The sequence below is a fragment of the Dictyostelium discoideum genome (assembly GCF_000004695.1).
Source record: "Dictyostelium discoideum AX4 chromosome 2 chromosome, whole genome shotgun sequence".
NCBI lineage: Eukaryota > Evosea > Eumycetozoa > Dictyosteliales > Dictyosteliaceae > Dictyostelium > Dictyostelium discoideum.
The window spans coordinates 273212-297570 of record NC_007088.5 but is presented as its reverse complement, the minus strand read 5'-3'; the positions used below and the strand labels follow the sequence as shown (position 1 = coordinate 297570).

General features: G+C 20.4%; 13 protein-coding genes across 13 annotated transcripts; 6 read left to right on the top strand and 7 right to left on the bottom strand.

Moving 5' to 3' along the window:
* Positions 1 to 952: 952 nt before the first annotated feature.
* DDB_G0271412 (hypothetical protein) lies at positions 953 to 2806 on the bottom strand (the record flags this gene model as incomplete). The annotated part of the gene is made up of 1 exon (XM_640643.1): positions 953 to 2806. One exon carries the CDS (start codon positions 2804 to 2806, stop codon positions 953 to 955), a length of 1854 nt encoding a protein of 617 aa, XP_645735.1.
* Positions 2807 to 3375: 569 nt separating this feature from the next.
* On the top strand, positions 3376 to 3726 carry DDB_G0271204 (hypothetical protein; the record flags this gene model as incomplete). Its single annotated transcript, XM_640642.1, has 1 exon — positions 3376 to 3726. The coding sequence occupies one exon, from the start codon at positions 3376 to 3378 to the stop codon at positions 3724 to 3726; it is 351 nt and encodes a 116-aa protein (XP_645734.1).
* Positions 3727 to 4297: 571 nt separating this feature from the next.
* Positions 4298 to 4685, top strand: DDB_G0271206 (hypothetical protein; the record flags this gene model as incomplete). Its single annotated transcript, XM_640641.1, has 2 exons — positions 4298 to 4434; positions 4634 to 4685. The coding sequence occupies 2 exons, from the start codon at positions 4298 to 4300 to the stop codon at positions 4683 to 4685; spliced, it is 189 nt and encodes a 62-aa protein (XP_645733.1).
* A 1622-nt stretch (positions 4686 to 6307) lies between these two features.
* On the top strand, positions 6308 to 6520 carry DDB_G0271208 (hypothetical protein; the record flags this gene model as incomplete). Its single annotated transcript, XM_640640.1, has 1 exon — positions 6308 to 6520. One exon carries the CDS (start codon positions 6308 to 6310, stop codon positions 6518 to 6520), a length of 213 nt encoding a protein of 70 aa, XP_645732.1.
* An 82-nt stretch (positions 6521 to 6602) lies between these two features.
* Positions 6603 to 6722, top strand: DDB_G0271210 (hypothetical protein; the record flags this gene model as incomplete). The annotated part of the gene is made up of 1 exon (XM_640639.1): positions 6603 to 6722. The coding sequence occupies one exon, from the start codon at positions 6603 to 6605 to the stop codon at positions 6720 to 6722; it is 120 nt and encodes a 39-aa protein (XP_645731.1).
* Positions 6723 to 6775: 53 nt separating this feature from the next.
* On the top strand, positions 6776 to 6895 carry DDB_G0271212 (hypothetical protein; the record flags this gene model as incomplete). The annotated part of the gene is made up of 1 exon (XM_640638.1): positions 6776 to 6895. One exon carries the CDS (start codon positions 6776 to 6778, stop codon positions 6893 to 6895), a length of 120 nt encoding a protein of 39 aa, XP_645730.1.
* Positions 6896 to 7118: 223 nt separating this feature from the next.
* DDB_G0271214 (hypothetical protein) lies at positions 7119 to 9098 on the bottom strand (the record flags this gene model as incomplete). Its single annotated transcript, XM_640637.1, has 1 exon — positions 7119 to 9098. The coding sequence occupies one exon, from the start codon at positions 9096 to 9098 to the stop codon at positions 7119 to 7121; it is 1980 nt and encodes a 659-aa protein (XP_645729.1).
* Positions 9099 to 9376: 278 nt separating this feature from the next.
* On the top strand, positions 9377 to 10151 carry DDB_G0271410 (hypothetical protein; the record flags this gene model as incomplete). The annotated part of the gene is made up of 3 exons (XM_640636.1): positions 9377 to 9380; positions 9522 to 9637; positions 9894 to 10151. 3 exons carry the CDS (start codon positions 9377 to 9379, stop codon positions 10149 to 10151), a joined length of 378 nt encoding a protein of 125 aa, XP_645728.1.
* A 307-nt stretch (positions 10152 to 10458) lies between these two features.
* DDB_G0271216 (hypothetical protein) lies at positions 10459 to 12381 on the bottom strand (the record flags this gene model as incomplete). The annotated part of the gene is made up of 1 exon (XM_640635.1): positions 10459 to 12381. The coding sequence occupies one exon, from the start codon at positions 12379 to 12381 to the stop codon at positions 10459 to 10461; it is 1923 nt and encodes a 640-aa protein (XP_645727.1).
* A 362-nt stretch (positions 12382 to 12743) lies between these two features.
* DDB_G0271408 (hypothetical protein) lies at positions 12744 to 14672 on the bottom strand (the record flags this gene model as incomplete). The annotated part of the gene is made up of 1 exon (XM_640634.1): positions 12744 to 14672. The coding sequence occupies one exon, from the start codon at positions 14670 to 14672 to the stop codon at positions 12744 to 12746; it is 1929 nt and encodes a 642-aa protein (XP_645726.1).
* Positions 14673 to 16134: 1462 nt separating this feature from the next.
* On the bottom strand, positions 16135 to 18123 carry DDB_G0271406 (hypothetical protein; the record flags this gene model as incomplete). The annotated part of the gene is made up of 1 exon (XM_640633.1): positions 16135 to 18123. The coding sequence occupies one exon, from the start codon at positions 18121 to 18123 to the stop codon at positions 16135 to 16137; it is 1989 nt and encodes a 662-aa protein (XP_645725.1).
* Positions 18124 to 18558: 435 nt separating this feature from the next.
* DDB_G0271218 (hypothetical protein) lies at positions 18559 to 21704 on the bottom strand (the record flags this gene model as incomplete). Its single annotated transcript, XM_640632.1, has 2 exons — positions 18559 to 18579; positions 18645 to 21704. The coding sequence occupies 2 exons, from the start codon at positions 21702 to 21704 to the stop codon at positions 18559 to 18561; spliced, it is 3081 nt and encodes a 1026-aa protein (XP_645724.1).
* Positions 21705 to 22796: 1092 nt separating this feature from the next.
* On the bottom strand, positions 22797 to 23159 carry DDB_G0271220 (hypothetical protein; the record flags this gene model as incomplete). The annotated part of the gene is made up of 1 exon (XM_640631.1): positions 22797 to 23159. One exon carries the CDS (start codon positions 23157 to 23159, stop codon positions 22797 to 22799), a length of 363 nt encoding a protein of 120 aa, XP_645723.1.
* Between the last annotated feature and the right edge of the window lie 1200 nt (positions 23160 to 24359).

The window sequence follows — 24359 nt, the reverse complement described above, 5'->3', positions numbered from 1 at the left end:
TTAAATTTTTAGAAAAAAAAAAAAAAAAAAAAAAAATAAATATATAAAAAAAATATATTTAATTTTTTTTTTTAATATATATATTTTAATTTTTAGTATTTTACCTTTATCCATTTTTGGATAAAAAGTTTCTTTTTTGATTATCTTTATACATCCTATTTTTTTTTTAAATTATTCAAAATGGATATCGTTTTTTTAAAATTTTATCCATTTTTTTTTTTTTTAAAAATCTTTTTTTAGTGCCATGAAAGATTTTTTCAATTGTTTTTTTTGTGAAACGAACAAATACTGTCCCAAACAAAAAAAAAAAAAAAAAAAAAAAAAAAAAAAAAAAAAAAAAAAAAATTATTTATGGTCGCACCCATTAAAGATGTTTACAATTTTTTTTTTTTGTGTGTTACAGTATTTGTTTGGTTCAAACAAGGTTTTTTTTGGGAAAAAAAAATAAAATGAAATAAAATAAAAAATAAAATAAAAATAAAAATGAAATAAAATAAAAAAAAAAAAAAAAAATTTGAGAAAGATATTTTTTATGCAAGAAATTCTTTTTTTTTTTTCGTTTTTTGCCCCTAATTCACTCATTTTAAATAATTTAAATTTTAAAATATAATAAGGTGTATAAAAGTGTTTAAATTCTAAAAATAATTAGAAATAATTAAAAAAAAAAAATGTTTTCTTTTTTCCATTTTTTTTTTTTTTTTTTTTTTTTTTTGTAAATTATAATTGTCTGTTTAATTTGTTGATATTATTATTATTTGTAAAAATTATAAAGAGGGAGGGTTTTTTCATTTATTTTTTTTATTCAGGTGTGACAGTTTGAAACTAAAAAAAAAAAAATAAATAAAAAAAATATTTTATTTAATTTTATCCAAATAAAACTTGAAAAAAAAAAAATAAAAAAAAAATAAATAGTTGGATGAAAAATGAATAATTTAGATATAGATAATTTTTTTTAATCATCATTATTAGCTTTTTTCTTTATTATTGTTGTAAAATATGGATTGTTAATATTATTTAATTCTTGAATATATTTATCAATATTAACATCTTGAATTTTAATCTTAATTTCTTTTAAATTTATGTTATTTGATTTTTGTTGTTCTTGTGTTGAAATATTATTTATTAAGTTTTTAAATTCTTTAACAAATTCACCAATTAATTCGCTATCATTGAATTCAAATATTAATGAATATAATTGTAATTTAAAAATATTATTTAATATTAAATTAAATAAGAATTTGATTTGATTTAATTCTATGAATTTAATTTTATAATGTCTAATTGATGTTAATGGTGATGAAAATATATTATCAAATAAATATTGATTAATTGAAATATGTTCTTTATGTAATCGAATACCACTAACATTACCTTTTTGTTTTGATGAATAAACAATGAAATCACTATCATATAAATATAAATATTTAATTGATTTATTATTTAATAAACCCATACAATCAAATTCAATTCTTTCAATCGATGTATTTAATTCTGAAAATAATGGTTTAAATGAATTTGAATATGATTCTATAGTTTTATTTATTTTATTAAAAAAAATTTCATGATAACCTCCATCATAATTTTTAATTGGAAGAGTGTATATTGAATTTACAGATGATATATTTAAATACTTTAAAGATTTATTTGTAATGAATGAATTAATCATTTGATTTAATTCTGATTTCATATTATCTGAATCACCTGAATATATCGTACGATATAACTTACAAAATCCCATTTCTTCAGATAAGTTTGATAATATTTGAAATGAATTAATTGGTATTGTAATTGAATGTAAATTTTTAAATTGATTAAGTTTGATTAAATGACGTGCTTCATTACCATATTCATTTTTTACTTTAATTGATTCAACTTGTTGACCTGAATTATCTGGATCGAATAATGTTGAATAATCGATATGTGTTGGAGTATCACTTTCATCAATATTGGATCCATCATAAATTATATTTTTACTTTTGAAAATTTTGAATATCTTTAATGTTTCTTCATCTTCACCTACTTCTCTATTATAACCAGCAATTGATAAATTATTTAAATATATTTCTCTACATTTTTTATTACCTTCATCATCCTCCTCTTCAGAACGTGGACAATATCCGTAATCCAACCAAAAATCAAAATTTAATTCTAATATTTTAAATAAATTTGATATGATTTCTGAATTTTCATTTGATACATATTCATGTATTGTAAATAAAATATCACTAGGAAACCCATAATTATCAGTATCAACACTAACTACAATTCTATGATAAAGTAATTGATTTTTTTCAAATTTATTTTTAATTTCTTTAAAATCATCGTCAATCGTAAAATGATCTAAAAATAAATTGAATTTAAAATAATCATTGATTATTGATTCTTTGATTTTTATAATTGAAAATTCTTTATTAAAACTAATTTTATATTGTTTATCTTCTATGTTATTATAAATTAAATTATTTTTATCATATTGATTTTGATTATTATAATTTTCAATAAATGAATTATTACTAAAATTAGTTTTTAACCAATGTTCAAATAGTTTATTATTAATAATATTATTTGATATTGTAAATGATATAAAATTATACCACTTTTTTGAAACTAATATATAATTTAATATTTCATCTCTATATAAATAAAATTTTTTAATTATATATTGATTATTATTAATATTATTATTATTTTTATTTTTTTTGCTGGTTAATAAATAATCGATTATAGATTTTAAAATTTCAAAATCAATAATATCTTGAAATATTTTATTATTATTATCTGTTTTTATTTTTTTATTTGTTGACATTATTATTTGTTTAAATTATAAAGAGTGTCTGATAAATGATATGTTTTAAAATATCTCATTTATATATTTTAAAAAAAAATTTTTGAAAAATATCAAAAAAAAAAGAAAAATCAAAAAAAAAAAAAATTAAGAAATAAATTAGATTGGTAATAATTCTAGTTTTCATTCTCAATTATTTGTCAAAAAAATAATTAAAAAGATAAATATATAAAAAAAATAAAAAAAAAATAAATACATAAATAAATAAATAAATAATAATAGCTTCTAAAATTATTTATTTTTTTTTTTATTTTTTTTTTTTTTAATTTTTTTTTTTAATTTTTTTTTTTACAGTAGAAACATTACCAATTTCCAATTTTTTTTTTTTTTTTGGTTTTCATTTTAATTGTTAATCATTCAATTGCAATATCAAATAATAATGATACATATGCACGGGGTAGAGGTGTAAATGTTTCAACAACATAATGTAACAATATTGAATTATTGTTCTTATATTCTTGGAGACGTCGAGAATTCGGTTTTAAAAGTGATAAAAATTAATTCAACTTCAGATGATAACACCAATTGGAATGAATAGTAAAGATAGTAGAATTAGTATTAGTATTAGTATTAGTATTAGTATTAGTATTAGTATTAGTAATAGTATTAGTATTAGTATTAATAGTAGCAGTAGTTGTAGTGGTAGTAGTGGTAGTAGTAGATCAACTACTCATGTTACATCATCAACTTCCACTGGTCCATCAAATACTCATACTGTATCATCAACTTCCATTGATTCACCAACTACTCATGTTACATCATCAACTTCCACTGGTCCATCAACTACTCATGCAACACCATCAACTTCTATTGGTCCATTAACTTCTCATTTTGCATCATCAACCACTACTGTTCCATCAGCTACTCATGGTGCACCATAAACTACTTGCGGCAAATCAAGTATTGGTGGTGGTAAAGAAGAGATAAAACGGATCAACAATCTGATTTAATGGTTTCTGTCAGCACCAAACAACAATAGAAACCCAAGTGATCAATTTAATCTTGGTACAATTTTGATACATAGCAGAAGATAGAAATGAAAAGCAGGTCACCTATTTCCTCGATAATTAATTCAACATTGGATGTAAAAAGGGATAAATTTTAGCATATGGTTTTATTTTAAGGGGATGGGCCCCATTTTCAAAAAATGACGGGGAACCTATGATCCTGTGTTCACCAAAGAAGAAGATCATCAATATCCATCAGCAAAATCAAAAAACCTAAAATTATCATGAACTTCATGTAATTGTAATAGTAAAAGTGGATAGGTATCACACTAAATCCAGAAGTAGTGTTAATAGTAGAAAGCATCAGGTTCGATAATAAAACAAATTAATTTCCAACTCAATTGACCCTCACACCACAATGTATTATTAGTATGGCTTTGCTCTATACAAAATCAAATGAACCCTCACACCACAAGGTCACTATGTCAACGATCTCTTTTACACAATGTCACAAAGTTCAATTATTACGCCACTTACCAAATGTACAGCTTACACTGATTTAGTAGTTTACAATAGCATCGTTCAAACTAATAGAGTATTCGCATCATTTGATATACACAACTTTGACAAAGGCTTCAACTCGTTCTGCATCAACAACCACTCATACTGTATCATCCTTTACACGATGCCATCAAGTTTTACCACCACTACCTACTAACTTAAACTACAGGTCCACACTCTTTATCAACTAAGAAGTATAGAATCAAATAAGAAGAAACAGGTTCACCTCCGTGACATTTCTTTCACAAAAATTAAATAATAATAATATCAATATCTGTAGTAGATTCAATGTTGATAGAAATGAAAAAGCAGGTATCTGTTGGTTAGATTAGCATTCACAGATTTCCTCGATAATATTAATTCGAAATTAGATATAAAAATAGATAACTTTTAGCATTTAGTTTTTTATTTTAAGGGGATGTGCCCCATTTTCAAAAAATGACGGGGGAACCTATGATCCTGTGTACACCAAATTCAGTAAAAAAAAAAATAATGAAAATTGATAACTTAAAAATTTCTTTCTATAATTTTTAATATTATTTATTTGAAAAGTTTATTTTACATATAGTTACATAATTATTATTTGTTTTTTATAATGTATTTTACAAATTGGTTTTTTTTAAAATTTTATTTTTTTTATATATAATATTTGAAATTAAAAACACTTTATAACCACAATTAACGGATAAAAATTTGTAATCATCAACCACTACTGCTCCATCAACATCTGTTGGAATTGTTGATGTTTCACCATTGCCATTGTTGGTTAATGTAATTGATGCATGTGATTTTCCGATATCACGTGTCCCATGCCAAAATTAATATGGCTGCTGAAATTAATATGATAATTTTGGCATGGGACTTATGTCTGCTAGAATTACCATATTAATTTCAGCAGCCATATTAATTTTGGCATGCACAGACCACCTATTTTAGGCTGAAATTAATATGGTAATTTTGGGCATAGAAAAATAAAAAAAAAAACTCAAAGTCATTTAATTAATAATAATCATCTCAAATATAAAAGAATTAAAAATAATAATAATAAAAAACTCATGGGATTAATTAATAGTAACAATACTGACGACAAGAATAATTATAAAATAAAAAAAAATAAAAACAAATCTTTTTTTATCTTTTTATTTTTATTTCTTATTTATTTTCATGTGTTCAAAAAAAGTGGTGGTTTAAAACAATTTATTTAATTTTAAACTGTATGATTGTTTAAACAATTTCGAAATAAGTTTCTTTAATTTCTGTATTTCTTTTTTTTAATTTATTTTATTCCATTTCATTCTATTTTTTTTTTTTTTTTTTTTTTTTTTTTTTTTATTTTTTATTTTTTTTTTAATTATTTTAATTAATTTAATTATATAATGATTTAATAATAAAAAATTAATATTTAGAAAAGTGACTGATTGAGATACCTGCGTTATTTTGCTTGATTAACAAAAAAAAGAATCCCATAAATTTATTTTAAAATAATTCTGATTTGTATAAAAACATTGAAAAACATGTTATTTGGGAAGACAGTATATGAGTGCCTTCAATTTATTTTTTTTTTTATTTTTAATTTTTTTTTTTTTTGTGTATATTTTTTTTATTAGAACGTAGACATAAATGAATAATAAAAAAATATACATCAACTAAAAAAAAGAAATGAAAATAAATTATAAAATTAATAATAAAAATAAAAAGATAAAAATAAATAAAAGATATAAATAAAATAATATGAAATTTTTTTTTTTTTTTTTTTATTATAATTATTATAATAAAAATAATAATAATAATTTTAGTACTAAAATTTTGTTTATATTTGAGATGATTATTAATTAAATGACTTTGACTTTTTTTTTTTTCTATGCCAAAATTACCTTATTAATTTTGGCTGCTATGTACATGCTGAAATTAATACGGTAATTTTGGCAGACATAAGTCCCATGCCAAAATTAATATGGCTGCTGAAATTAATATGATAATTTTGGCATGGGACAATCACGTGGTTGTTCGAATTTATCATTGTTATTTGAATCAATCCAAACAATGGTACCAATTTCATAGAATGTTGATAAACCTAAGTTTTGATAATCTAATGTTCCTGAAACATGATTTAACAATTGAATTGTCTGAAGAGAATGGTGAATCTGATGATGTATTAACTGCTTGATATGTATCACTTGGGAATTGTTCGCTTCAATACAATAATCACCTAGTGGAGCATCTTCGAATTGGCATCTACCAATTTACTCATGGCTCATCAATCAACAACTACTATGGTGGATTTCTATGTGATTCAACTCAACCAATTGGTGGTCTATTATTTACAATTTCAAGCTTTGGAACTAGTTTATTTGGTGGTTCAAACATAATTATTTGGTTTTAGAGGTAATGTATTTTGTTCAATAACATCAGCTATTCCAATATGCAAAGTTTAGGTTTAAAAGATCTATCAACAACTTCACAAAGTTTCACCATCTTTTTCAACCAAAAATCTTTATTATCACCATCATCTCCATATTCCAAAATCACTGCTACCATATAATAATTTATCACTATCTTCACATTCCAATAGTATTATAATTAAAACAAACTTGGCAAGAGAAGGATAACAATTCCTTTCATCAAAGAGATAGCCTATAAGTATTTTAATTTAACACTTCGCCAAAAACAAAAATTGAATGTTAGAATAAAAACTCTATGCATACATGTATTAATATTAGAAATATTTTTTTTTGTTTTTTTTTTTATTTTTTATTTTTTATTTTCTAACAATCAGTAATTATTTTCTTTATTACTGTTGCGAAATATGGATTATTAATATTATTCAATTCTTGAATATATTCTTCATATTCAAATGGAGTTATAATTTTAATTTTAATTTCTTTTAAATTGATGTTGTTTGATTTTTGTTGTTCTTCTTGTTGTTGTTGTTGTGTTGAAATATTATTTATTAAATTTTTATATTCTTTAACAAATTCACCAACTATTTCGTTTTCACAGAATTCAAATATTAATGAATATAAATGTAATTTAAAAATATTATTTAATATTAAATTAAATATGAATTTTAATTGTTTTGATTCTCTGAAACAAATTCTATAATGCCTGATTGATGTTAATGGTGATGAAAAAATATTCTCAAGTAAATATTGATTAATTGAAATAGGTTCTTTATGTAATTCATTACCACCACCATTATCACTTGCTTTTGAAGAGTAAACAAAGAAATCACTATCATCATATAAATATAAATATTTAATTGATTTATTATTTAATAAATTTGAAAATGTATTGATATTTAATAAACCCATACAATCAAATTCAATTCTTTCAATTGATGAATTTAATTCTGAAAATAATGGTTTAAATGAATTTGAAAATGATTCTATAGTTTTATTTATTTCATAAGGCGAAACTTTATCACCACCAACCAATCTTTCAAAATCAATTGAATAGTTTTTTGAATTTACACATAGTATTTTTAAATTCTTTAAAGATTTACATGTGATGAGTGAATTGATCATTTGATTTAATTCTGATTTCATATTATCTGAATTGTCTGGATCTGTATCATATCTATGAAACTGATAAAATACCATTTTATCATCGGATAAGTTTGATAATATTTGAAATGAATTAATTGGTATTGTAATTGAATGTAAATTTTCAAATTGATTAATTTTAATTAAATGACGTGCTTCGACATACTCATCATTACCACGTTCACTTTTTACTTTAATTGATTCAACTTGTTGACCTGAGTTATCTGGGTCAAATAATGCTGAATAATTGACATGTGTTGAAATTTCATGCTGAATATCGGAACCATCATAAATTAAATTCTTACCTTTGAAAATTTTGAATATCTTTACTGTTTCTTCATCATCATCCTCATCTTTACTCCAATCATAACCAACAATTGATAAACTATTTAAATATAATTCAGTAGTAGGTTTCTTATTACCTTTATTATCCTTTTCAGATTTTGGATTATAAATTTTATCCAACTCAAAATCATGATTTAATTCTAACACTTTAAATAAATTTGATATGGTTTCTGAATTTTCATTTGATACATATTCATGTATTTTAAATAAAATTTTATATTGATCTTTAAAATAATGAACTTCACCATATTTATATGTTGTCATTTGTGTATCATCATTATTACGACAAAAATTAACTACAATTCTATTATAAAGTAATTGATTATTTTCAAATTTATTTTTAATTTCTTTAAAATCATCAATTGTAATTTTATCTAAAAATAAATTGTTTTTGAGATAATCATTGATTATTGATTCTTTGATTTTTATAATTGAAAACTCTTTATTAAAACTAATATTATTATGTTTATGTACATAGAATTCACCATCATCTTTACTATAAAAAACTAAATTATTTTTATCATATTGATTTTGATTATTATAATTTTCAGTAAATGATTTATTTTTATTATAATTAATTTCTAACCAATGTTCAAATGATTTATTATTAATAATATTATTTGATATTGTTAATGATATAAAATTATACCACTTTTTTGAAACTAATATATAATTTAATATTTCATTTCTATTTAAATAAAATTTACTAATTTTATATTGATTAATAGTATTATTATTTTTATTATTTTTTTTACTGATTAATAAATAATTGATAATAGATTTTAAAATTTCAAAATCAATAACATCTTGAAATATTTTATTATTATTATCTGTTTTAATTTTTTTACTTGTTGACATTATTATTTGTTTAAATTATAAAGAGTGGGTTTGACCAATGTTAAATTTTTTTTTTTTTTTTTTTTGGATAATAATTAATTTTTATTTTTTCATAATATTATTGTGAAATATGGATTATTAATAGTTTTGGACTATAGATATTAAATTTTATAATATCTAATTGATGTTAATGGTGATGAAAATATTATCAAATAAATATTAATAAATTAAAATAGGTTCTTTATGTAATCGACCACCACCACCACCACCAAGACCTTTACTATTATCAATAGGTTTTGATGAGTAAACAATGAAATTACTTTAAAATAATTAAAATAAAAAAAAAAAAAACCCTTTTTTTTTTAATTTTTTTTTTTTTTCATTTTTTTTTTTTTCATTTTTTTTTTCATTTTTTTTTTTTAATTTATTTTTATTTTAATAGAGATAATAATAATAATAAAGATTCATTAGGTACAATTCAAAACATTTCACTGACTCAATTTAATCTTGGTACAATTAGAAATGAAAAAGCAGGTATCTATTGGTTAGATAAGCATTTCGTAGATAATATTAAATCAACATTGGATATAAAAAGAGATAAATTTTAGCATATAGTTTTTTATTTTAAGGGGATAGGCCCCATTTTCAAAAAATGACGGGGAACCTATGACCCTGTGTACACCAAAGAAAAAGAAGAAAAAGAAGAAAAAGAAGAAAAGAAAAAGGTTACTATGTCAACGATTTTCTTTACACAATACCACCACGTTCAAACTATTATGCCACTTACCTGAGATTCAACTTACTTTGTTTTAGTAGTTTTCAATTACATTGTTCAAATTAATAGCGCACTCTCATCATTTGGTATCTATTCAATCTTCAACTACTCATACTACATCATCAACCACTACTGGTCCACATCCATCAACTTTCCATTCAGCATCAACTACTGACGGTAAATCAAGTAGTGGCCGTGGTGGTAAAACTTTAACTACTGGAGGTAAATCAAGTAGTAGTGGTGGTGGTGGTAAAACTTCAAATGCATGTACTCACTCTTTATCAATAATCGTTAAATAAGAAGACACAGATTCACTTCCACATTTAGTTTCTCGAAACTAAAAAAAAAAAAAAAAAAAAAAAAAAATAAAATAATAGAACTCTTATTTTTTTTTCGGATTATCAAAAAAAAAATAGGTATTAAAATAAGATAATTTTATTATTTGTATAATTAAGATCTATAAATACATATATCCTTTTTTTTATTTTTTTTTTTATTCTTTTTTTTTTTTATTTTTTTTTTTTTCTAAAATAAGAATTTCTGAAATGTTTGGTTTTTGAGCTATTTAAGTACTTTGGTTTTTTTTTCTAATAAACATAACCATAATCAAGCTATTTTCTTTATCACTGTTGCAAAATATGGATTATTAATATTATTTAATTCTTGAATGTGTTCATCATCTTTAATTTTAATTTTAATTTCTTTTAAATTTATGTTATTTGATATTTTTTGTTGTTGTTGTTGTTGTTGTTGCTGTGTTGAAATATTATTTATTAAATTTTTAAGTTCTTTAAAAAATTCACCAATTAATTCGTTTTGACTGAATTCGAATATTAATGAATATAATTGTAATTTAAAAATATTATTTAATATTAAATTAAATATGAATTTTAATTGTTTCAATTTTTTGATATTAATTTTATAATGTCTAATTGATGTTAATGGTGATGAAAATATATTATCAAATAAATATTTATTAATTGAAATTGGTTCTTTATGTAAATCACTATCAATTGGTTTTGGTGAGTGAACAATGAAATCACAATTATTTAAATATAAATATTTAATTGATTTATTATTTAATAAATTTGAAAATGTATTGATTTTTAATAAACCACAACAATCAAATCCAATTCTTTCAATTGATGTATTTAATTCTGAAAATAATGGTTTAAAACAATTTGAAAATGATTCTATATTTTCATTTATATTATTAGCCAAAATTTCATGATCACCATCATAACTAGCATAATCTTTATAACTAATTGAGTAGTTTGAATTTACTGATGATATATTTAAATTCTTTAAAGATTTACTTGTAACGAATGAATTAATCATTTGAATTAATTCTGATTTCATATTTTCTGAAGTACCTGAATTACCAAATTCTGCATTATTACGATAGAACACAAAAAATCCTATTTCTTCAGATAAGTTTGATAATATTTGAAATGAATAAATTGGTATTGTAATTGAATGTAAATTTTCAAATTGATTAACTTTGATTAAATGACGTGCTTCAACAGACTCTCCATTACCATCAGTTTCAATTATTACTTTAATCGATTCAACTTGTTGACCAGAATTATCTGGATCAAATAATTCTGAATAATTCATATGTGTTGGATAATCATAATCAACTTGAGATCTTTTATAAATTAAATTTTTGCCTTTAAAAATTTTAAATATCATTACTGTTTCTCTATCTTCAACTACATTTTCATTATAACTAGAAATTGATAAATTATTAAAATATAATTCAGTACCTTCATTATTACCTTCATCATCAGTATCATCCTCCTCCTCTTCTAAATTTGGACTATTACCTCCAGGCAACAAAAAATTATAATTTAATTCTAATATTTTAAATAAATTTGATATGATTTCTGAGTTTTCATTTGAGAGATATTCATGTATTATAAATAGAGTAACATCCGCATCATAACTAGTTTCTAGATTAACTATAATTCTATTATAAAGTAATTGATTATTTTCAAATTTATTTTTAATTTCTGTAAATTCATCAACTGTAATACTATTTAAAAATAAATTGAATTTAAAATAATCATTGATTATTGATTCTTTGATTTTTATAATTGAAAATTCCTTATTATAACTAATTTTATTTTGTTTATTATCTTTGTTTTTATAAATTAAATTATTTTTATCATATTGATTTTGATTATTATAATTTTCAATAAATGATTTATTATTATTTTTATCAATGTTTAACCAATGTTCAAATGATTTATTATTAATAAAATTATTTGATATTGTTAATGATAAAAAATTATACCACTTTTTTGAAACTAATATATAATTTAATATTTCATTTCTATTTAAATAAAATTTACTAATTTTATATTGATTACTAGTATTATTATTATTATTATTATTATTATTATTATTATTATTATTATAATTTTTGCTAATTAATAAATAATTGATTATTGATTTTAATATTTCAAAATCAATAATATCTTGAAATATTTTATTGTTATCTGTTTTTATTTGTTTATTTGTTAACATTATTATTTATTAAAATTATTAAGAGTGAGTCTAACTAATGTTAAATTTTTTTTTTTTTTTAGTTTGCCAATTGGTTGACCTGTATTAAAATAAAAAAATAAAAAAAAAAAAAAATTTAATTTAATATTTTTTTTTTTTGGTAAAAAAAAAAAAATATCAAAAATTAATTTCAAAAAATGTGTGTTATTGTGTGAAAAAAAAAAAAATTTATGTTAATGTATTAAAAAAAAAAAAAAAACATAATTAGTTTTTGGAAAAAGATAGGTCCACATAAAATGAAAAAAAAAAAAATTATAAATTTAAAAAATATAAGTTTTTTTATTTTTTTTTTTATTTTTTTTTTTTTTTATAAATAACCTTAATCAAGCCATTTTCTTTATTACTGTTGAGAAATATGGATTATTAATATTATTTAATTCTTGAATATATTTATCATCTTTAATTTTAATTTTAATTTCTTTTAAATTTATGTTATTTGATTTTTGTTCTTGTTTTTGTTGTGTTGAAATATTATTTATTAAATCTTTATACTCTTTAACAAATTCACCAACTATTTCGTTTTCATTGAATTCGAATATTAATGAATATAATTGTAATTTAAAAATATTATTTAATATTAAATTAAATATGAATTTTATTTGTTTTGATTCTATGAATTTAATTTTATAATGTCTAATTGATGTTAATGGTGATGAAAATATATTATCAAATAAATATTGATTAGTTGAAATAAGTTCTTTATGTAATTCATTAATATCATCATCACCACCACCACCATTATCACCAGTTTGTTTTGATGAGTAAACAATGAAATCACTATTACCATACAAATATAAATATTTAATTGATTTATTATTTAATAAATTTGAAAATGTATTGATATTTAATAAACCCATACAATCAAATTCAATTCTTTCAATTGATGTATTTAATTCTGAAAATAATGGTTTAAAGGAATTTGAATATGATTCTATAGTTTCATTTATTTGATTAGCAAAAATTTGATCAAAACGAGAAAAATCATCAAAACTAAAGCTTATATATTTTGCACATGATAAATTTAAATTCTTTAAAGATTTACATGTAATTAATGAATTGATCATTTGATTTAATTCTGATTTCATATTTTCTGAATTACCTGAATCTGCATTATTACGATATAACGAATAAAATCCCATTTCTTCAGATAAGTTTGATAATATTTGAAATGAATTAATTGGTATTGTAATTGAATGTAAATTTTCAAATTGATGAACTTTGATTAAATGACGTGCTTCAACAAATTCTTCATTATCAGACTCATTTTTTACTTTAATTGATTCAACTTGTTGGCCTGAATTGTCTGGATCAAATAATGCTGAATAATTGACATGTGTCGGACTATCACTTTCAACATCAGATCCCCTATAAATTAAATTTCTACCTTTTAAAATTTTGAATATCTTTACTGTTTCATTATCTTCACCATCATCTATACAAAAACCATCAATTGATATATTATTTAAATATAATTCAGTGGTACATTTCTTATTACCTTTATCATCAGTATCATCATCATCATCCTCCCCCTCCTCCTCATCCTCTTCAGAATCTGGACGATAACCATTTTCCAACCAAAAACCAAAATTTAATTCTAATATTTTAAATAAATTTGATATGATTTCTGGATTCTCATTTGATATATATTTCTGTATTCTTAATAAAGTATCATCTTCACACATATAATCAGTATCAACATTAACTACAATTCTATTATAAAGTAATTGATTATTTTCAAATTTATTTTTAATTTCTTTAAAATCTTCAAATTCAAACTTATGTAAAAATAAATTGAATTTAAAATAATCTTCAATTATTGATTCTTTGATTTTTATAATTGTAAACTCTTTATTAAAACTAATTTTATATTGGTTATTATCTTTGTTTTTAAAAATTAAATAATTTTTATCATATTGATTTTGATTATTATAATTTTCAATAAATGATTTATTATTATTATTATAATTAATTTTTAAACAATGTTCAAATGATTTATTATTAATAATATTATTTGATATTGTTAATGATATAAAATTATACCACTTTTTTGAAACTAATATATAATTTAATATTTCATTTATATTAAAATAAAATTTATTAATTTTATATTGATTACTAGTATTATTATTATTATTATTATTTTTTTTGTTGATTAATAAATAATTAATTATAGATTTTAAAATTTCAAAATCAATAATATCTTGTAATTTTTTATTATTATTATCTGTTTTTATTTTTTTATTTGTTGACATTATTATTAGTCTAAATTATAAAGAGTGAGTCTGACTAATGCTAGATTTTTTTTTTTTTTTTTTTTAATAAAAAAATTAAAAAAAAAAATTAAATTTCAAAAAAAAAAAAAAAAAAAAAAAAAAAAAAAAAAAAAAATAATAAAATAATCAGATATTTTGGATGGCTCATTTTTTCAATTTTTTTTTTTTAAATTTTTTTTAATTTTTTTTTTTTTTTGAAATTTAATGGTACCATCACAAATATCTCCATATTTTTTTTTTAATTTTAAAGTTTCATTCTTTTTCTATTTCAAACAAATTTAAAAACAAATAAATTATTAAAATAAACACAAAAAAAAAAAAAAAAAAAAAATTTGGTCATGGTTTAAAAAAAATAAATAATAAAAATTTTTTTTTTTTTTAATTTTTTTTTTTTTTTTTTTTAAACCTTCAAATGTGTCACACTCAAACAAATATATAAATCAACAACATATAAATCAAAGGGTGTGTTGGAACATCTGGAACCAACCAGACAAACCGCTCAGAAACTCTGCATGATCAATCAATTCAAGCACAAACTCAATTTAATCCTCACATCACAAGGTATAATTAGTATGACTTTTGTGAATTGTTCCTAAATTTAAATCTTTATTATTATTATTATTATTATTATTATTATTATTATTTGATTGGTTGCTGTTTATTGTTGTTTATGGAGCAGTTTGATGATGCAGCATGGAAGTTGATGGACCAATGTAATTTTAATTAAATAATATTAGATTTTATCAATTTTTAATTTATTAAAATATATTTTTATTATGGCCAGATTCTTTTATTATTTTATGATAATTTAATAATAAAGTGTGATTAATTATTAATTAGAAATTGATATTAGTTTGTTAAAAATTTTATTAAATTATAATATCGTTTCTTAAAATATGAGTTTTTGCGGTAGTTTAATTTCTCACAAAATAGTAAAATTTCTTAGGTTTTTTTCTCCGGTGCACGACCATCATTAAAAGCTATTTTCTTTATCACTGTTTTGAAATATGGATTATTAATATTATTTAATTTTTGAATTAATTCATTATGTCTAATTTTAATTTTAATTTTAATTTTAATTTCTTTTAGATTTATGTTATTTGATTTTTGTTGTTGTTGTGTTGAAATATTATTTATTAAATTTTTAAATTCTTTATCAAATTCGCCAATTAATTCTTTTTCATAGAATTCAAATATTAATGAATATAATTGTAATTTAAAAATATTATTTAATATTAAATTAAATATTAATTTTAATTGTTTTGAATTTTTGAATTTAATTTTATAATGTCTAATTGATGTTTATTGAGATGTAAATATATTTTCAAATAAATATTGATTAATTGAAATAGGTTCTTTATGTAATACACCATCACCACCACTATTACCACTACCACTTCCACCACTACCATAATCACCAGTTTTTTTGATGTTTTATTTTTTATCTTTTAAGTGTACACAACCTTTTTGGTAATTTCTTTATTACTGTTGTGAAATATGGATTTTTAATATTATTTAATTCTTGAATATATTTATCATCTTCAATTTTTATTTTAATTTCTTTTAAATATATGTTATTTAATTTTTGTTGTTGATCTTGTTGTGTTGAAATATTATTTATTAAATTTTTAAATTCTTTAACAAATTCACCAACTAATTCGTTTTTATAAATTTTAAATATTAATGAATACAATTGTAATTTAAAAATATTATTAAATATTAAATTAAATATTAATTTTAATTGATTTGATTCTTTGAATTTAATTCTATAATGTCTAATTGATGTTAATGGTGATGTAAATATATTATCAAATAAATACTGATTAATTGAAATAGATTCTTTATGTAATACACCATCACCACCACCACTATTACCACCATTTTGTTTTGATGAGTAAACAATGAAATCACTATCACCGTATAAATATAGATATTTAATTGATTTATTATTTAATAAATTTGAAAATGTATTGATATTTAATAAACCACAACAATTTAATTCAATTCTTTCAATTGATGTATTTAATTCTGAAAATAATGGTTTAAATGAATTTGAATATGATTCTATATTTTCATTTATTTTATTTGCAAAAGTTTCATGATCACCTCCAATATAGCAAGCATCATATTCAATTGAATAGTGTGTAGTATTATTGGCTGTTATTTTTAAATTCTTTAAAGATTTACTTGTAATGAATGAGTTAATCATTTGATTTAATTCTGATTTCATATTTTTCGAATCTGGTGGATCATTTTTATAATTATGATTATTATAGAATCTATAAGATCCCATTTCTTCAGATATATTTGATAATATTTGAAATGAATTAATTTTTATTGAAATTGAATGTAAATTTTCAAATTGATTACTTTTGATTAGATGACGTGCTTCAACAAAAGATCCGAATAAATCAGTTTGTACTTTAAATGATTCAACTTGTTGACCTGAATTATCTGGGTCAAATAATGGTGAGTCGGCATGTGTTGGACCATGAAATATTACATTTTTACCTTTGAAAATTTTGAATATCTTTACTGTTTCTTCGTTCTCATATAAACCATCAACTGATAAACTTTTAAAATACATTTCGGTACATTTCTTATTATTACTTTTGCCCTTTTCAGGGGATTTTGGAATATAATCCCCAATTTCCAAATAAACATAATTTAATTCTAATATTTTAAATAAATTTGATATAGTCTCTAAATTTTCATTTGATATATATTCATGTATTTTAAATATAATATCACTTTGGTTTGAACTATAATCATCATAACCATTTCCAATATTAATATCAATTACAATTCTATTATAAAGTAATTGATTATTTTCAAATTTCTTTTTAATTTCTTTAAAATCATCAATTGTAATATAATCTAAAAATAAATTGAATTTAAAATAATCATTAATTATTGATTCTTTGATTTTTATAATTGAAAACTCTTTATTGAAACTAATTTTAAATTGGCTAATTTTATTTTGTTTAGCACTTTTTAAAAATAAATTATTTTTATCATATTGATTTCGATTATTATAGTTTTCAATAAATGATTTATTATTATTATTATTATAAATTTTTAACCAATTATCAAATGATTTATTATTAATAATATTATAATTATTATTATTATTATAATTAATTTTTAACCAATGTTCAAATAATTTATTATTAATAATATTATTTGATATTGTTAATGATATAAAATTATACCACTTTTTTGAAACTAATGTATAATTTAATATTTCATTTCCATTTAAATAAAATTTATTAATTTTATATTGATTACTAGTGTTGTAATTATTATTATTATTTTTTTTATTTGTGTTGCTGGTTAATAAATAATTGATTATAGATCTTAAAATTTCAAAATCAATAACATCTTGAAATATTTTATTATTATATTTTTTAAATTTTTTATTTGTTGACATAATTATTTGTAAGAGTGAGCTGACTAATGAGTTAAAAAAATGAAAATATTTAAAACTTAAAAAAAAAAAAAATAAAAAAACAAAAAAAAATAAAAACACATGGATTTTAAAATTTCAAAAAAATAATATCTTGAAATATTTATTTTTATTTTTTGTTAACATTATTATTTCTTTATATTATTTTTTTGGTGTACACCAAAAAAAAAAGAGAAATTAAAATAAATATGAACACTACACTTTTATAACAACATACTTAGAAAAAAAAAAATAAAAATAAAAAAAAAAACAAATTTTTAAAAAAAAAAAAAAAAAAAAAAAAAAAATGAAAATAAAAAAAAAAAGGTATTAACACCTTCGTATGAAAAAAAAAAAGGTATTAACACCTTCGTAATTACTTTTTTTTTCTTTATTTCTTTTTTTTTTTTTTTATTATTATTATTTTAATAAACAATTATTCTAAAATTTATTGTTTTATTTTTATATTTTAGTTTCTACCAGATTTTTGATTTATAGTAATTTACATATGGTTTCAATTGGCTTTTATATTTATTAAATAAGTAATTTATAATATCTTGATAATCTGAATAATCTTTGTATACAATTATACCAAACCATTCAACCATATTAGATGCTAATGGTTTGACATAATATCTATAGGATCTATATTTATCTATAGATCCTATTATATTTTCATGTCCACCATCATCATTAGCATCCTCTTGTTCATATTGTTGTAATAAATTATCTAATTTAATAAATGATTCTAAATCAAATGTTTTAATTATTAATTTCAATAGTTGGTATTTTAAAAATGGTTTTTTGATTTTATTTTCCTTTCTAAATTTTAATTCAATTTCGAAATAATGTAAAAATAAATTAACTCTTGGATTATTATAATCTAACATCTTGGAGACTTGGATATTAAAGTTATCTTTTACAATGTCCATGATTGTTGAATCGATAAATTGATTTAAATCTTTATTATTTCTATCAGTAAATATATATTCGAATGTATATACTGATGTATTTATATAATATTTCAAGAATGGTTCTTTTAAAGAACTACCACAGGGAACTTCAATAACGACTACACATGATCCGATGATTGGTGAAAAAGTTTTTAAATAATAGTATGAAGTGTATTTTGAACTCTTTATTTTGATATAATTTGATATTAATTGATGAGCTGTTTTAATTTGGTCAATTGTTAAATTATTGACTCTAATTAACTTTAAATAAAAGAAATTTAATATCAATGATAAATTTGATAATGATAATTGACCATCTTTGAATCTATCAATTAAAAACTGAATAATATCAATTAAATCTTTATATAAATATTTGCATGTATAGATTCTATGATCAAAACGATCTTTAAATGCTTTTTCATGTAATTTTAAATCTTTACCATTTAAATTATCAAGAATAAATTGTACACCTTCAAAATTTAAAAGTTCAATAAATGTTTGAAATAAATAAGAGGTTACATTTGGAAAGTTATTGAAATTTACTTTAATTTTAGTGAGATTGATTATTTGACATGTTTGTTGAGTTGGTATTTTATATTGTTTGAATTTTTCATTTTCATGATAACCTGCCGAAACATCCCAAATATCATATATATATGAGTTAATATAAAACAGTCTCAAATCGTAATTAAATATTCTCATTACTAAAACCCCCCAATCAAGATAGTCCAACAATAACCCATCAATAGAATCACAAATTAATCTTAGGTATTTAATTGAATTTTTTGAACCAAATTGAATAATTTGAATCATATAATATTTAAATAAATCTTCATTATCATTAAAGTTTGATTGGTTTAATCGATTGATTAATGATACAATATCATCATGAGTACGTAAAATGTGAATATTACACAACTGTTTATTTGAATCTAAAATTGGAATTACTCGTTTAAATTTGATTCTTGCATATTCTAATAATTCTGATGTACTAAAATCAAGTTTCATTTGATTTAATTTTGAATTTAAAGCATTTCTTATTTTTAAAATACTACAACCACCTGTTTCGATATCTGATAACCAATCGATTGTTTCTTTATCTTTAATTGTAACAATCATATCATTATCAATTAGATTTGATGTAATTTCTTTCCATTTCGATAATAGAATTAATTGAAATTGTTTTTCAGGCAAATCGATAAGTTCCTTTGTTGATATTACATCATCTAATGGTTTTTCTTCAATATCTTCTATAATGATTGATTTTTGTGTGGAATAGATTTTATAGAACATAATAATATTGTTATTATCTATTTGATTACTTTTGAATAAAGTGTTGAGATATGTTTCACCAATATAGTCCAAATCTGATTTTGTTATATTGATTTTTACATGTTTTTTCAATAGAAACTTTAATATATTGGTGCTATAGGTTTTTGCCATAAAATATATTAACAATAGTTTAATTTTTTCACAGAGTCGAATGGTGTCAATTGGTTCATTATATTCTTTTAAATACCATGCATATAAAACATTAGATTTAGTTTCATTAATAAATAGTTGAAATAATTGTTTAATTGATTGATATTCATTATAATCACTATGTTTACTATTTCCAATTATTATATCAATTTGAGTTTGAATCGATGTTGGTATACTTTTTGATTTACTAAATTCATGATAGTTGCAATAATACAATTTAAAATATAATAAAACTGAATTGATAGATGAAGAGATACATTCATAGATGTCGGAAATAGCAAAATCAAAGTCAGAACAAAAGTTTGAAAACATTCTTAAATTATTTTTGCAATAAACAGATTGTTGAATATCTTTATCTCTCTTCTCGCCAATACGAGAGAAATAATATCTTAAAGTTTCTTTAGAGCAATGAAATGATGTTTGAATATTATTAAATCCAAAAGGTATTAATTTTTTATTTTTTAGATACCAATTTACATCCACACTATTATCTGAACTTGAAAATGAATTTTGAAGTATTGAGGTTGAAGATATTGGAATATTAGATATTATTTCCATCTTTTCTTTAAATTCTTCACTATTGCATCGGTGTTGTTTATAATATAAATATTCCATAATGATAAAATTTCTTTCAATTTTGGTAAAAGTAAATGGTTTATTATGATTGATGGACTCTTCTAAAAATTTTAAAACCTTTATTATTAATTTTGGATGATTATATATGAAGATTGAGTGTATTTTAAGATCTATATAGGTTTGAAATACTTCTGGATGATATTTTATATGAAAATCAAATAAATCTACTGATTTTATACCCCAAATCTTTTCGAATAAAACCTCAGAGCCTTGGTAACCTTTAAAAAGTAATAATGAATATATCTCTTTGAATACTTCTATATCTTTTATTTCATTCATGATTTTATAATTTCTATGTTTAAATTTTAAATTTTCATCTGCTTTTAATTTACATATCAAAAGTTGATATAATTTATGTTTTAACATTGAATCTACTGATGTGATATTTTTAAATTTTTTACTTTTACGACAACATTTATTTTTTAATATATAATTTAATAAATATTTATTTTTAAAAACTTTCCAAAATAATATTTCATTATATTCATTATTCATTATAATTGTTTATTATTTATTTGTTATTTATTATTTTTTATTTTTATTTATGTTTTTTTGTTTAAAAGAAAAAAAAAAAAAAAAAAAGCAGAAAATAAAAAAGAAAAAAAATTAAAAAATTAAAAAAAAAAAAAAATTTTGTCTTGGATGTCCAAGATATCGGTTTTTTTTTTCTTTTGTCAATTTAAAAATCAATTAAATTTCAATTAATAATTTTGGATATTTATATTTTTATTATAGATTAAAAAAAACTAGAGGTAGCAAAAAATTTATTTTGTTGTAGGGAATTTTCAATAAAATTTCACTGCCCAGCGCAGTGAATTTTATTATTTAATTTCACTACAGTTGTGCAGTGAAAAAAAAAATCACTGCCCTTAAATTTTTTTTTTTTTTCAAAAAACAAATAAAGTTTATTAAATGGGAATTTTATTTTTGGGTTTAATTATTATTTTATTTAATATTAAAAATATGGGGAAAAATTTTTTTTTTTTTTTTTTTTTTTTTTTTTTTTTTTTTTTTTTTTTCAATTTTTTTTTTTTCAATTTTTTTCAATTTTTTTTTTTTTTTTTTCATTTTCATTTTTTCAATTTTAAAGTAGGTAATATTATTAGTGAATGAATATATAAATGAATAAATAAATGAATAAATAAATGAATAAATAAATAGACAAATAAACAAATAAACAATAAATAATAATTAAAAAACATCAAGTAGCTAATTTCCAACAGGTTATCGAGTGGATTTATTCAATTTAGTTTAAATGGTAATTTTCTACTCATGACGGTAGTGATTGTAGAAATGGTGTTCAACAATTATCATTTGAAAAGGGTTTCTTTTTTAGAGTAGATAGTTCTTTATTTGAATTTTAAACCAAATTTAGTTAAACAATAAAATAAAAATTTTTTTTTTTTTTTCAAAACATATTTACAAAGTTTTAGATTTATTAAAACTAGTTTTATTTTATTTATTTATTTTATTTATTTATTTATTTATTTATTTTTTCAATTAAGATTGTAGTTTTATTTTATTATCTTTTTTTTTATTTATTGTTTTTATTTATTTATTCTTTTTGTTTATTTATTTAATTAATTATTATTTATTATTATTATTATTATTATTATTATTATTATTATTATTATTATTATTATTATTAAAGATTTGATTGAGAAGGTAATCTTTTTGGTAAAATTTTAGATGGAGTTGATGGTGCAGTATTTTGATCAATTTTAGTCCAAATTTCTTTAGCAGAACCACCAGAAACTTTATTAGTTTGAGTAGTGGTGTTTGAAGAAGAAGAAGATGATGATGTAACAATGGTTTAGCAGTTTCAAGAGTTGGTAATTTTGGAGATGGTGATGGTGTAGTTGATAATGTTGAATTATCAATAGTTGTAGCCAATAATGATTCTCTTGATGATTCTTTAACTAATGATGGTACAATAATTGATACCATCATTAGTTTAAGCACCACTTATTGTACCATCACTAATAAGTTCATCATCATCCATTGGCATATTAATAATATTAACTGGTAATGGTAATGGCGAATCTAATTGTTGTTGTGGTGGTGGTGATGTTGTTGTTGTTTTTGTTGTTGTTGTAGAAGATGAAGAAGATGAAGAAGATGATCTTAATTGCAGTGGTTGTAGTTGATTTATTACATTCTTCAATTGGTTCCTCTGGAATTGCATGCTTCAGTTTCTTGTTTAGTTAATTCTTTAGTTGGTTTAATTTCTTGTAAAATTTGACTAGCCGTTGTTACATTATGTTGATTTAAATCTTGTGATGAAGATAAAGAATTCTCTGCATTAACTTTTGATTGTAAAATATCAAATGGTGATAATACTTCAGGTGCTTCATCAATCGATTTTGGATGATTGTTACTATTATGTTGCTGTTGTGATGATGATGATATTGATAATGATGAATATGAAGGTGAAGATGATTGATGATTTTCTCTTTCTTTACCAAGGAAATCAGTTGATCAATTCAAAGAAGAATTTAATTTTGGCATCATATTGCACCGACTGATGGTTTGCGTTGAATAAAACTTGTTGATCTGGTGATGATGGTATACCCCTAATTGTTGGGGATTATCCCACTGATACACTTGTAGTAGTATTACCACCAATATTATTACTACTAGTATTTAATGGAGTTGGAATTGGTGTTGATGCACTACTTAATGATAGTGAAGATTGAGCTGATGATATCACATTATTATTATTATTTATTTTTTATTATTGATAACAACTGGAGTAACACTTAGAATTGTTTTGAAAGAAACCTTCACTATCTAATTTTGCTGCTTTTGTTCTTTCATCTTTTGAAATTAATACCCAATTAAGTATTTTAATTTTGGTAATTCATTAATAACAAATAATATAAACTCTTCACATTTCTTTTAAATTAAATTATTTTCAAATGATAAATATTCTGAAGTTTTAGATTTCTTTAATGTTTGATAATTTGTTGTCCTAAAATGAAAATATGAAAATAAAAAAAAAAGAAAAAAAAAATGAGAAAAAAAAAAAAAAAAAAAAAAAAAGAAAAAAAAAAAATTATAATAATTAACCATTAAAATAGGAATTAATAATTAAAAACAAAAAAATAACAAACTTTATTTGTTTTTTGAAAAAAAAAAAAATTTAGGGTC